Source organism: Ailuropoda melanoleuca, chromosome 1, assembly GCF_002007445.2.
Source record: "Ailuropoda melanoleuca isolate Jingjing chromosome 1, ASM200744v2, whole genome shotgun sequence".
In the NCBI taxonomy this organism is placed as follows: domain Eukaryota; kingdom Metazoa; phylum Chordata; class Mammalia; order Carnivora; family Ursidae; genus Ailuropoda; species Ailuropoda melanoleuca.
Genome location: NC_048218.1, coordinates 164,532,602 through 164,546,823, shown reverse-complemented (window position 1 = coordinate 164,546,823; position 14,222 = coordinate 164,532,602). Strand labels below are relative to the sequence as shown.

At 47.5% G+C, this 14,222-nt stretch overlaps 1 protein-coding gene across 3 annotated transcripts in view; it reads left to right on the top strand.

The window, feature by feature from the left end:
* Window positions 1–1,121: 1,121 nt before the first annotated feature.
* The window catches only part of HOXA5 (homeobox A5), a 32,198-nt gene continuing 19,097 nt past the window's right edge, over window positions 1,122–14,222 (top strand). For 2 of the 3 annotated variants that reach the window (XR_004628256.1, XR_004628257.1), the window contains exons 1-3: window positions 1,122–2,053; window positions 3,025–3,336; window positions 4,911–5,012. Coding sequence is in view for 1 of the 3 variants with exons in the window: in XM_011223478.3 (XP_011221780.2) it covers window positions 1,159–2,053; window positions 3,025–3,275 (1,146 nt within the window). In the remaining 2 variants the exon portion in view is untranslated. Of the gene's footprint in view, window positions 2,054–3,024; window positions 4,141–4,910; window positions 5,013–14,222 lie in introns of those variants that run through there. The other variant, XM_011223478.3, reaches the window with a different exon arrangement.

The window sequence follows — 14,222 nt, the reverse complement described above, 5'->3', positions numbered from 1 at the left end:
GCCCTGAGACAGCCTAGTCTCTCGGCCCCGCGCGCAACCGTCCGTGGAAGAGAAGCAGCCTCAGCGAGCCGACCCAACCTGGGCGCGGGTGGAACTTTACAGCCCCCGGAGAGACTGGGCTTCCGAAGGCTCCAGCTCCGGATCCCGGATCCCGGATACCGAATCCCCGCCTCCGATAGTGCCTGCGCTGCTACCACAGTAGCTTTCAGGACCTAAAGAGGGCCATGGAAACGGCAAAAGTCCTGGTTTCCAAAAGTGCCAGGGGTGCCTGCGTTGCTCAGCCTCCAGGGGGAAATACCCCCCATGCCTTTCGGCTATATTTGTGATTTACTTTCATCCTTCAGGAACCAGGAAAATAACTACGAAGATACTAGGCACTGCCAAGAAATGCTTCCATTAGCACCCTCATTTTACTTCTGGAGGTCTGAGCAAGACCCTAATAATTCGGTCCAGGGATCCCCAGCCTCCAAGCAGCTTCTGTGGCTGCAGGGAGTCTGGGCCCACTCTCTGGGTTCACCGAGAACCCTCCGACTTGGGGCCCGGCTGCCTCGAGGAAAGGGACCTGGTGGTGAAGATTCTCCAGATTGGATACTTTAAGAAAATCAAATAGAGAACTAATGACACGAAAACCATATTTACACGAAAGAAAAATCGACTCTGGTTATAAAAGTGTATGGAATTTGACCTCGCCTCGGAGAAACACTACACAAAAGCTATCTTTAATAGACGCCTGTCATTTAAGAGCGGCAGGGACACTGTCCCTCATGCACTCACAGAAAAACAGAGCCGTAATTGTAGCTGCTGCTGCGGGCAGGATTTATTTCTCCAATTGGCTAAATGGCCTCCCCCCTTCCCCGAAGGTGATATCTGTATTTTCGAATTTCAGAGCTGCCGGCACGACGGGCAGAACCGACACCAACCTCGACACAAAAATAAGAGGGGCTGCACAGCGGGGAAATAAAGTTGTTGTAAATAAAATCCAAGTCACCATCTCCCCCCCAGTCCTCTGCATCCTCGCCGGGCGCGCGATCGGCAGCTGACGGCCTCACAATTGGTACATCCTAATGGAACTGCGAGGGAAATGCAATAATTTTGCCATAATGGGCTGTAACCTCAATTCGACCCCGGCCCTTGCAGCCCTGGGTCGGAAGCGGAGCGATGCGCCCTGCCTCCAGCGGGTGGCGCTCGAGTCCGACTGAACGGCGGCGGCGGGTGGCGGGCACGCGCCTGGGGCGCGCGCGCCACCCCTCTCGCCTCCACCCAACTCCCCCATTAGTGCACGAGTTTACCTCTAGAGGTCATCAGGCAGGATTTACGACTGGACAACAAAAGCACGTGATTCGAAGTCGTACCCCATATTTGGGTGCCTACGTAGGAGGGAACCAAGTACATGTCCCAGTCATTTCCATAATTCATCATAAATTGTGCAAGGGTGCTATAGACGCACAAACGACCGCGAGCCACAAATCAAGCACACATATCAAAAAACAAATGAGCTCTTATTTTGTAAACTCATTTTGCGGTCGCTATCCAAATGGCCCGGACTACCAGTTGCATAATTATGGAGATCATAGTTCCGTGAGCGAGCAATTCAGGGACTCGGCGAGCATGCACTCCGGCAGGTACAGCTACGGCTACAATGGCATGGATCTCAGCGTCGGCCGCTCAGGCTCCGGCCACTTTGGCTCCGGGGAGCGCGCCCGCAGCTACGCGGCCGGCGCCAGCGCGGCGCCTGCCGAGCCCAGGTACAGCCAGCCGGCCACGTCCACGCACTCGCCTCCGCCCGACCCGCTGCCCTGCTCCGCCGTGGCCCCCTCGCCCGGCAGCGACAGCCACCACGGCGGGAAAAACTCCCTGGGCAACTCCAGCGGCGCCTCGGCCAACGCCGGCAGCACCCACATCAGCAGCAGAGAGGGGGTTGGCACGGCGTCCGGAGCCGAGGAGGACGCCCCCGCCAGCAGCGAGCAGGCGAGCGCGCAGAGCGAGCCGAGCCCGGCGCCGCCCGCCCAACCCCAGATCTACCCCTGGATGCGCAAGCTGCACATAAGTCATGGTAAAGCCAGCCTTTTTCTAAATCCACGCGGCCACGGGGGCGCGGCTCTCGGTCCCCCTTCTCTTCTTTACCGCCCTCTCTCCCCATCTCTCTCCTGGTCTCGCCTCTCCCAGCCCTGTGGAGTCTCTCCTCGCCGTTCTTCTTCCCCTGCCTCCCTCCTTTCACCTTCTCTTCTCTGCAGTGCCCAACGCTCGCAAATGGGGAAGGGGGAGGAGAAGGGCCGCTGGCCAGGCAAGTTTAGATGTTGAAACCGGGGGAAAAGGAAAAATCCCATATCGAACCCCAGCGCCTCGGAACGCGCTCCCGGGTCAGGCCAGCCGAGCAGGGCGCAGAGAGGTAGAGGATAGCAGTAGGGGCTGTGAATCGGGCTTGTCAGGGCGGATAATTTATGAGGAGGGCTGCGCTGGGGAAACAGCGTTACTAATTAGAGTCCCCGAAAAGGGGCTTGGGGGGGAATAATCGAGGCAAGAGCCGGCGGGATTCTGAAGTTTGGGAGCAGAAGGGACAGCAGGAAAGGGAAGAAAAAGAAAGCAGGCGCCCCAAGCGTGCAGGCTGGAACAGAAGGCGGCTCGCGGGCTGGAACTTTAAGGGAGGGTGACCTGGAGGCCACTTGGGCGCTCAGGAAAGGGCCTTGCTTCCGTGGGTTTCCGAGAGGTGGACTGCCTGGGAGGGCTGTGCCCCGCCTCGGGACTGCCAGGGGCAGGGCCAGAGGGCAGGAGAGGGGTGAAGGAAAGCCGGGCGATCCTCCGGGACGCGGCTCCTGCCTCAGATGGGCCGATTGTTCCCAGAGTCCAAATTGTATTGTTTTCTCTCTAGAAAGGAAGAGGGAAGGAAATTCGGGAGGGGTGGGCAGGCGAGGAGAGAGGACTTGTTGAGCTTTTCTCCCCTGTACCCTGCTCAGGACCCTAGCTGGACTTGGGTAACCAGGGGCTGAGGAGTTGGTGGCTAAATGGCTGGCTTTTCTGTTGCAGACAACATAGGCGGCCCAGAAGGCAAAAGGGCCCGGACGGCCTACACGCGCTACCAGACCCTAGAGCTGGAGAAGGAGTTCCACTTCAACCGCTACCTGACCCGCCGAAGAAGGATTGAAATAGCACATGCTCTTTGCCTCTCCGAGAGACAAATTAAAATCTGGTTCCAAAACCGGAGAATGAAGTGGAAAAAAGATAATAAGCTGAAAAGCATGAGCATGGCGGCGGCGGGAGGGGCCTTCCGCCCCTGAGTATTTGAGCGTTTAAAGTACTGAGCAGTATTAGCGGATCCCGCGTAGTGTCAGTACTAAGGTGACTTTCTGAAACCCCCTTGTGTTCCTTCTGTGAAGAAGCCCTGTTCTCGTTGCCCTAATTCATCTTTTAATCATGAGCCTGTTTATTGCCATTATAGCGCCTGTATAAGTAGATCTGCTTTCTGTTCATCTCTTTGTCCTGAATGGCTTTGTCTTGAAAAAAAAAAATAGATGTTTTAACTTATTTATATGAAGCAAGCTGTGTTACTTGAAGTAACTATAACAAAAAAGAGAAAAAAAAACACACAAAAAAGTCCCCCTTCAACCTCGTTTAGTGCCAATGTTGTGTGTTGCACTCTAGTTGTTTAACTGTGCATGTGAGTGGAAGTGTTCCTGTCTCAATAGCTTTAAGCTGTTAAAGATATTTTTATTCAAACTACCTATATTCCTTGTGTAATTAATGCTGTCGTAGAGGTGACTTGATGAGACACAACTTAACTTGTTTGACGTGTAGTGACTAGTGACTCTGTGACGAAAACTGTGACTCCGAGCGGTGTGTCCCTGCGTGCCTTTGTAGGACCCTTTGCACGAACTCTGGAAGTGGCTCTCATAAGCGCAGCTTCAGTGATGTATGTTTTTGTGAACAAAGTTACAAATATTGTCCGAGTCTGGCTGTTTAAGCAAACTGTGATCAGCTTTTTTTTTTTTTTTTTGTATTTTTTTAAGGAAAAAATACTGACTGGAAACAAAAAATAAACTTTCTATTGTAAGTTCTCTTGGTCTGGTTTGTGCCCAAATAGCGAGCGGCTCTTTCTGCTCTTCTGTCTGTCCAGTGCTGGAAGGCAGTGAGTCTGAGGTTACCTGAGCAGCCTGCCTGTGCAAGGGGACCTCAGACCAACACCCTGACCCGCGACCTCCCTCACTCTGACCCATCAGAGTTCAGGGCAGAAGGTGGGAAAGCTGTAGGTGGTTCCAGAGCCTGAGTCCAGCCTGCCCATCTCTGAGGAAACCAAGTTAACTTGCTGGGTACAAGAAAAGAGGAAGAGAGAGAAAGGAGCAAGAGCACAGGGCTTTGTTAGCAGTCCTCAGGGCCCACACAGATGCTGCCTCTCTCCTGAGGTCATCCTAGGCCTCCACTTGCTGAAGAGGCTGCTGTGCCAGGTTGTGGCTCCCAACCCCTCTGCCCCTAACCCACCCAGGCACCCCTTCCCATTCCTCACCCTGAGCCCAGTTGGCTTCTTTTGCTACAATTAATTTGCTACAAATGGAAGGTACTTACCCCATCCTAGCTCGATTGGGGAACTCCTCAGAGCAGCTAAAGCGCAACTAGAGATTTGCACATTTACCGACTGCTTACACTGATGCCGTCTTTCCTTTTCAAAGTTATAAAACAGTAAACTTTATAAGCCCCAGTTCCGGCTATATGACATTTGGGTGCCAAATGAATAGGGTTTTGTCTATGAATTAGATCGTAAAATCATCCATAGCACAGACAGATCGGCTCACTGGCTATAAAACGTCACGTGGGGCCATTAAAGTAAGTTTTATGGTTTTGGGGAGTTGACATCCAACATTATATACCACATAACATATAATCTCACTGACGCTGGACTCCATTTGACTCTTTTGCAGGCTACGTGTGCCGCCTGGTCATTCAAATTGTCAATTTTAGGTCCAGAAGTGTCCAAACCACAAGTTCTCAAAACTCTGAAAAATGGCTCCCTCCGAGTTAAGGTAAGCTCGCCTCCTGAGCGCTTTCAAGTTTATTTGTACTCTGAAAACTTTCTTCCTCGATCTCTCTCTCTCTCTCTCTCTCTCTCTCTGGTTCAATAACTCTGAGGTTGCCTCTGAATTCAAAAGGGCAGAGCCAACTTGTCCTCTGCCCACAGGAGCAGCGCCAGGAGCCCGCTCTGCCGAGGCACCCCGGTGAAAAGCGCCTGTGGCCGCCGCGTCCCCAGGCCTAACTTTAATTGCTGCACCACCGCGAATGTTAATGACTTCCGCTGCTCTAGCCGGCGTGCAAAAGATGATTTTTGTATGCGAACGGGCCTGTGTGCCGAGACTTGGCAAGGCCGCCCCCCATTCCGCGGCTGGCGGGGCTGGCTCGTCGGGGGGTAGCGGAGCCCTAGGGTGGGGGCTGGGAGACAGGGGGGCGCCGGCCGCGGGCGCCGAGGGCCGCGCTGCGCTGGGGAGTGCTTGGAGTTTGAAAGAAAGGCCCGGGCAGGGCCGAGGCGGACTCTGGCGGGATTCCTTACGGGGCTGTGGCAATATGTCTTCGCGGGCCGGGGTCATTTGGCAGCCCTGAATTGAGGCGGCTGCCTTCGGGGCCGAGTTTCAGGCTGGCTCGTGAGAGAGCCGGAGGGTGGCAGAGACCGGCGAGGCGCGGGCCGCACCTACAGGCTGGGCCCCTGGGTTGCCAGGCCGAGCCTGGCACTGTGAGGACTGCGGGTCCCCACCTGGGGGGAGGGCTCAGCACCCCCTCCCCCCGCACCCGGGACCAGGCCCTGAACCTTGCTGGCCTGCACGTTCTTTTTATTTCGGTGGGACTGTTCTCACCCGCCTGTGAGTCTGAAGCAATAAACTTTATGGCCGGATTTAACTTTAGTCTTTGACCCAGGCTAAATGAAAGGAGTTAAAGCGCTTTCTTTTCTTCCGCCTTCCCTTTCTTCTCCCTCTCTTCTTCCCTTTTCCTCTCCTCCTTTGTAGAATTAAGACCCGCAGGCGCTGGACGCTCAAAAGGCAATTTAGGGATCCCCCTAGGTAACACTAAAGATTAGAGAAATTTACTCCCCCTCAACATGCAGACAAATTCTGTCTTCCAAACTGTGCCCTAAAGTTTTGGGGGAAGTCAAGGTGTCTTCAATGCCCAACTTAAAAGTCCCCAGAGCCATTAGGTTGTTTTTCCTGACACGTCATAAAGGATAGTTTAGGGAAGAAATTGGTCGTTTGTCAGTAGGAGATTTCCGCCTTTCTTTTGTTAGCTGCTCTTTCTGTTTGATCCCAGGAAATTTACATAATCTGTGATTTCCAAAACAGTTCCCAATATTGCTCCAACAGTGAAGTGAGGTGAAATAAATTTTTCCAGGGTACAATTCCAACTTGGCCTCAGCCACCACCCCCTCTGGCCCCAAACCCTCATTCTTCAGTGGCAAAGTGACTGGGGATGCTGTGGCCTGTCCAGGGGTCTTTCTCTGAATGGGTACCCACAAGGGACCTAGCAGATTTCCCCCACTCCCTCTGAAGAATTAAGCCAAATTCTCCAGCTCTGAAATAAAATTAAAAAAAATAGGACCTTCTGTCTCCAAATGCCTTTCTCCTTAGGAGCTGGATAGTTTGCTGCAAGTGCTAATTGGTAAAGATACTTACTAAGTGTTTAAAGTGAAAAAAAAATTAAGGTATAGTTTTGGAATTTCAACAAACTTTATTGTGCAGAGGCCACTTAAACTCAGCATAAGTCCAACAGTTGTCCCCAAAGTCAGAAGTCCAAAAAACATACCTGGGAAGTGTTTTGAAAAATCAAAATCCTCCCACAAGTCCCACATCTCTGAAATAGTGGCAAGGCAGAGCCCTGAAGTCATCCTGCATGACCTATTAAAGTACTGATATTTCTGCACTCAGGAAGAGTGTCCGCATCTTAGTGGGAGCCAGAATATAAACTCTATTTCAGTTCTCTTTTGTCATTTTGTGTGTCTGTGAGAATTCTGGAGTCTTTGTTTTGCTGCTCTGACTTTTGAGTTCTTTACTGGAAAATATTGGGTTAAGGTTTTATTTTAGTTACTCATTTGGTGATCTTGCTTGAGTGATTTCTTGGTGACTAAAATTAGTAGCAGAAAAAAAGAGCGATAGGGCTTCTGGCAGGTTCATTTGAGTAACTTGCCCGGAGGAAGCGTCCACACCACCTCCGTGGCCACATCCCACCCTGGGTGCGGGAATGGGCAGAAAGGCTGTTGGACCGATATCCAGCTTTACCCAATGTAGAGAATCTTTCCCATGAATTAAAACACACACACACACACACACACACACACACACACACACACAGGCTATATATATATATTGTCAGCTTGCTTATTTCTGTCTGTTGTAATCTTCATAAAAGTTCAGAGTTCCTAAAAGAGCAGATTAACTCACGAGGAGTTAAATGACTTCTTAAAAATACAGCATCCAGTCAAACCTAGGTGAGCATTATTGGAGAAATTTTTTTCTTCCTATTTTCATAGGAAGCATAGTAAAGAGGATGGCTGGTTATCTGCTCATTTTGTAGATAAGTTATTTCTTCTTGTGCATTCTTTGGTGGTGTTTTGCAGAGGAACTTACTTAGAAAAAAATCTCTGTCATTAACGGCTTTATGAAGACATCCAGCCTCAGCTGGTGGCAGAAGTCTCTGTGCTCCTCATCTTGTAAAAGAGAAGGTGTCCAGTATGTGCAGGGCCTCGTTTGTTTCTACAAGCTGAAGAGACAATATTTCCTGAACTATAAATATAATAGGAAGCTTCTGGTCACACTTACTTAGGGGTTTGTTAGGGTTTCCATGGTCTAATATAACAACATTATGCTGAGATTCCTTTTCTCCAGCTTTCCCCTGCTTTATTGTTGGCGGCTCTGGGAGAGCAAGACAGAATTTTCTACCAGAAATAGAGTCGTGTTCATTTGTTGAGATGTGAAGAGTATTATATCCAAACAATTAGTGAGGGGAGAGCAAATTACATCTGAAAGATGGGCTATTAAAGAAGAAAACAATCCTTTTAGCTTAAAAGATGCCCTTCGAAGCCTCTCCCCTGCCTTAGCTCGGGAGTCTGTCTGAGGTTTGCCCACCATGGAGAGTGCAGAATGTTGTGGACTCCATCCCTATGGCTTCTAAGGCAGAATTTCTTTCTAGTCAATGACAAAACTATAAACGGGGCTTCCAAACAAGGCTGAGGGGGTCAGCCTAGGTTCCCACCCACATAGGAAAGGGGAACCACAGTCCTGGCCATTCTAAACCCCAGAACTGGAAGATCTGCCTAGGTCTGTTTTGTTTGTTGTTTTTCACAAAGAATGCTGTCCTTCTCCCACCAGGTCCCCTCCCCATAAACCGGTCTTTTCAATAATAATATTTGTTATGAAGGTTATTGGGTAATTATTGCGATTTTGTGAAGCAGCCCTTGCTGGAGGTGAAGTCTGTCATCGCCTAACAAATGACGCCCGTGCAGTTCACTGCCGGGTTAAGTAAATGCAGAGAAGATAAATCTGCACACCCTAGGAATCGCCAGCAGAGCACGCTTTAGTACAAGTTCACAGTCAACTCGCCTGCCTGGGCCAGCTCTCCCAACAATTAGGGCTGCATCTTTATTTTTAAATAAAGAAAAAAAAATATCTCCAACTCCCACTGCCCGCTTTCTCCCTGTCTTCTTTTTTTCTTTCACTTTTTTTTGAGGTTCCACCCTCCTATTCCAAATTTTCCCTGTAAATGTGATGATGAGTGATTTTGAAAATAATCTCCCTCCTATTTAAGTGCTGACAAAAAGAGGTAGGAGGCTGATTTAACAGGAAAGACAGTCACAAACGCCCTGAAATATCCAATTCACCATCTTAATCCAAAAGGCAGTGGCAGAAGCAGGGTGTCCCTGCGATCCTGGGGGGGCCCCTTCCCCCTGAAAGAAGAGGCAAAGCTTTGTGTATCTTTGTGGCTAGTGCGTTGCAACTGCGGGTCAAAAAGTTGAGGGTCAAAAGTTTATGTTGTGCAGCACTCTTAGTCATCTGCCCAGACAGAGTTTGATGTCAATGTTAGAGCTGCGATCTTGACTATCAGCACAAAAGATAAAATGGCTCGGAGTGACGCGTGTATCATGGTATGGACTCCAGGTGAACCCTAGTGGTTGAATGACCTCAATTACGGAGGAAAGGATAGAAAATTCCTCTTTTCAAGAGTAATACATGCTGTATTTCATCTTGAATTATAGCTCCCATTCTGAGGGTATAGCACCAGGTAAATAGGCATAGATTACTGAAACAGCAACACCTTAGATGCTGGAGAACCAGGAATCTGTTTGTGGGTTTGTCACAAAATTAAAAAGCTCAAAACTCATCAATGGGCCTTTAAGAAATAACGTAGCAAGTTTTCAAGGTTTCATCATATTTTCAGGGGCAAGAGAACCGGGCAGAACACTTCCTTTATTTGAAAATTGTTATTTTGATTGGACAGTTTCTTTTTCTTTTTCATACATATAATGATCCCTCAAGTGTGTGAGAACAAGGGCAGGCACTGGCACTTCTTGCAAAACGTATTCTCTGCAATTTTCAAACACAGAATGCTTTTTCTGAAACCTCCACCCACTAAATGCAAAGAGTTCTCAGAGCTGAGAAGGGAAGGAAGGAAGTGGAAATGCTCCCGAAAGGGCAGGATCCTTCCACCCTCCACCAGGGAGAAAATGCTTATTGGTACCATGAAAATGTTCCTGTTGTTGGAAATTTTTCATTATGTTTGTTGTTAACCCTAAACCGAATATACGAGAAATGCTACAATCTGTAAGTGGATAACTAAACTGAAAAGAATATGCCATTTGAACAGGAAAATGGAATCCACAAATGCCAGGCCATTTCGTTAAGACCACCATGAGGGACTTCTCTTCTCCAGAAAATACTCTTTAAAAATACATTTGGAATAAAAGCTAAGGAGAGGGAAAGCAAGCTCAGGAGGAAGGGTGGGAGAGCAGAAAAGAAAGGAAATAGTGTATTAAGGAAGCCAACTGGAACCATGCCTCATGTGTGAGTTGCAACTGGAGAACTAAACAGTATTTTATTTTTCACGCACCTATATTAGCTGTAAATGTTGGTGCCATTAGAATCTGTTTTCTGGGGGGACATATTGTCCTTTTCTATGTATTGATCTTCAAGTAATCAGAGTAGGAAAACAGAAGAGAAAAAATGAATTTTTTTCTACATTCTCTTTTTAACTTTAGAGATGAGTTAATTCAACTACTCAGAATGTGAACTCTTGCAGGGATATTTAAGATCATCCCAATATATTCTGGTTGATTGGATTTGCTGGTGCCAGGTACGTTTAGTGGTAAAGTAAATATTTCCTAAGCACCGCCTTCATGGAAGTAATCAGATTGCTTCCACTGTGCAATGTGTATGGTTTTCACTCTGGCCAAGAGCTTGAAGCCAAATGGGGGTGTGCCAGATGAAAATAGAAGAAAGGAAACAACCGTGGTGATTGCTGTTATAGCAATGAACACTTCACCACATCTGGGCTAGCGAAATGAAGGAAACTGAAACCCCTTCTATTACTCACCAAGACAATTATGTGTCTCTTCAAGAAAACCTTGTTATTGTATTATTGGTTAAAAGCGTGTCATACCTTAGAAACATGTCAACTTCAATAAGCATAGACACCCCTGAGACAGTTTTAAAGTTGAAAAAAAAAAGTACCTGCAGAAGTTACTGCTTTTAGAGTACCTACTTTTTTATTTGGAGGATTTTTATCTTTAGGCCCCTCACACAATTCAGGTTAAAATTCAGGTTTAATCCAGATACACATTTCAATCCTTGTGTGTGGATTGTGTTCACTCTTATAAACTACTACAAAGAAACTGCCCCTTGGTCGAATGGCTGATAAAGTATTGCTTCTCTAAAATCATATGCCTAGTGTAGGTATCGGGGAAGTCCTCAAATGCCACTGTTAGGCATTTTGAAATTCAGCTATTCCCGTGTGCGCTCCAGAGACTTGCTTCAGACAGAACAGTCTGGAGAACTCTCGCTCTAAAGAACAAAGGACAAATACAGTCAATACATTCCATAACGTTTACATTTCCTTTGCTTTTCCCCTTGGTTTTCCCTGAGATGGAGTGACCTGGGCAAAGCACCCTGCTCTCTAAAAGACACTGTATAGACCTTTTAGAAGCGCAAAGTCCAAGGCCGAGGTGAACTTCAGGTCAGCGCGTCTAACAAATATGAAAATGTCGGCTAGTGAAGGGCACGCCTTGTGATTTAACAAAGACTGTCAATGTGTAAGATTAATAAGAAACAAAATGCGCACGGTGTCACTGTTCGGTCACTTTGAAACTTGGGACAGGGTTGCATTCAAGAGGGAAGGCTGTTCCAAATATATTCAAAATGATTCAAATCAGATTCAAACGAGGCTGCAAACACTGCCTCCCTCTCGCCCTCCCTCTCCCTTAGACTCCCTTCGCTCTCCTTTTCCATCTGGGTTTCGAGGACATGATGAAAAGTTATTTCACTTAATGGGATTTTAAGAAAGCTTTTGTTGGGGATATATGTTATCTCTGCACGTGGAAATGAACAAATGCGCTCACCAGTTTCCCAAGAAAAGGATAACGCTTCCACCCTGCTAGGGACTGGAGCCAGTTGGTGTGCGAAGATTAGCACGCTCCCTCTCTGCTCAATTTCAGAGCACCCCATCTTTTCTCGGGCAAGATGCTGCTGGTAAACTTCAGTTTATTTATTAATTGAGTTAGTCTCTTCCTGGCTTTACTTTGGTGTGTTGGATCTTATGTAAAGGCAAGAGGTTTTGGGGGGTTTTTTAAGCGTTTTTCTAAAGATTATTTGATTCCATGTAATGATGCGATGGCTTGCAAAGAGAGATTGTGGAAGGATCAGAAAAGGTACTGAGATTGTTTATTACAGCCATAAATCTTGCAGTAAAATGTCAAAATGTCGGTGTGTGAGATAACACTTGGTGGTCCTGGCTCCGTTTGTGTTTATGATAGGAACCACAAAGACAAGTTACAGGCCTTGGGGGATTCTGTGTAAGCCCATCTTCCTAAAGTAATAGAACCACATGAAACACAGGCACAGTTAACTCGTTTAGGTTAACCATATACAAAACAGTGCCTGTGCCTCGTTAATACTTTAAAATAGAAACTCGGTAGAAGGTTCTGAGGCTAAACAACATGAATTTTGTGTTTTAGTGTCTGTAAATAATATTAAACAGATGTAGTTAAGACCCTAGTACTCAAGGCTGATGACATGAGGAGGGCAAAATTTCCTTGTCATGTTTTTTTTCTCCCCCTGAAGCTTAGAAAGCCACGTTTTGTAAATTACACTATGTACGTATATATTGTTCATATAAAATAGTATATAAAATATGTGTATATTATTTTTTCTTGCTGTAGAGAAATACTAGTTTAGGTAGCTGTATCACAGGCTTGATTTCCCCCCAACTCTAGAGAGGAGATCTAAAGATTACACTCAGCGTTGATTTCTGTCTGTGGCTCAGATTTCATTTAAAAAAATTAAAGGGTGCCCCGTGTCGGTGGACAGCACTCTTCAGACACACACATCCAATGTGGGAAACCTCTTTGTACCACTTCAGGGTGATTCCAGTTGGAAAGCTAACATGATCCCTTTTTTAACCTCTTTTCCTAAATTAGTTTAAAGATTAGTCCCATATAATAGGCTTTATGTGGCTAAGCATTAAATGACTATCCATCAAATGGATATATTCCAGCATTTAGTAACTCATATGAGTAAGCGATATAAATGAAGATAGAATTGACATTCCTTTTGAAGTGTCTCCAGGCTTAGGCTATAACTTTCCTTGTCTGCAGTCCAGACTCAGTTGTGAGAAGGCTGTTTATACTGCTCTTTGAAAAATCAACTAAGGTGCACCAGCTGAAAAATCCTTGCTTTGCATGCCAATATGAAAGTATTTTTAGCATAGTGACTGTGCTAGTTTGCACTGCTTTCATCTAGGCTGAAAAGTAGAGGATCCAGGTGTGTCTGTTACTCAGAAAATGAAAGGGAAAGTACACACTACGAGTAAGGCATCAGTATTTACTTCAAAGACCAACATTAGGTGGAATTAATACGTAATTTATTTGTTAATAATGGCGTAATTAGTTTACCCATCAAATTTCAATTACCAAATGGCAGGCAACAGTCCTCTCTCCCCTTTCCAGAGCTACTGATATCGTTAATATGCTAATTTTCAGCAATTCAGAAATTATAGACTATCCTGTAAATATAACTTTAGCCTCAAATACAGCCTGAGAAGGCAGCATCCAAAAGACAAAATATAGAATTCTTAGCGGGGAAAGACCCGTAAGCGATCACACTGGGCACAGTGCCTATTCCGTCCTTGGCTTGTTTTTGTTTGGGGTTTGTTCTGAAATAGGAAGTTGTTGGTTTCAAAGCTCGATTTTGTAGGGGCGTCGCTGCTACCTATCCCCACCTTTGGGCTACCTTTTCTCTCACAGTCGCACCTAGTAAATGCAAGCATGCTTAACTCTCACATCGACACCTCCATCAAATGAGATGCTATTAGAAAGGTTTTGATTTTTCTTAGGAAAAAATCAAATAGATTCTGTCTCTAAAAGGAAGAAAAAATGAAAACTGCCCATCCGGTTATACTGGAATGGCCTTGCTTTACATCCTCGGGTCGATTTCTCTCAGCTATTCACCCACCCTTTGCGGCTCCTCCCGGGCTTCTCAAAGCAGGGAATCTCTGGCGCACGAAGTGGGGAAGAGGATCAGCTGGTGGAAAAAATGGGCCTGTTGGCGTTACTCGTTTTATTCCGGGGCCAGGATTAAAACCGGGATACCTCCAAGGTCTCGACGCCATTCCCTCCCCCCGCCGGCCTCGAACCCTGGAAGACATCTGATCAGGCTAGGCTGGGCCCGAGGTCAGCTCTGGGCTGCTGTCACCCGGCTGCCCCGAGGCCTACGCCAGGAGTACGGCACGAAAAGGACCCGGCCTGGGCGTCCAAGAGGACCAAGAAGCACTGGCGGGCCCCGAATTCCCAGCAGGACTCAAAGTTGGGGGGTTGGGGGGACCAAAGCCCCAGCTCCCTCCCTCCGCCGGAGGCCGGACAGCGACATCCATCACCCTCCCGCGCGCTTCCTGATCCGGGTCCGCGCGCGCGGCGCGCCCATTGGCGGGGGCTGGTCACGTGGTGGGTACTGGGCGGGGGCGCGCGCGGGACCGAGACGAGCGCGCGCGCG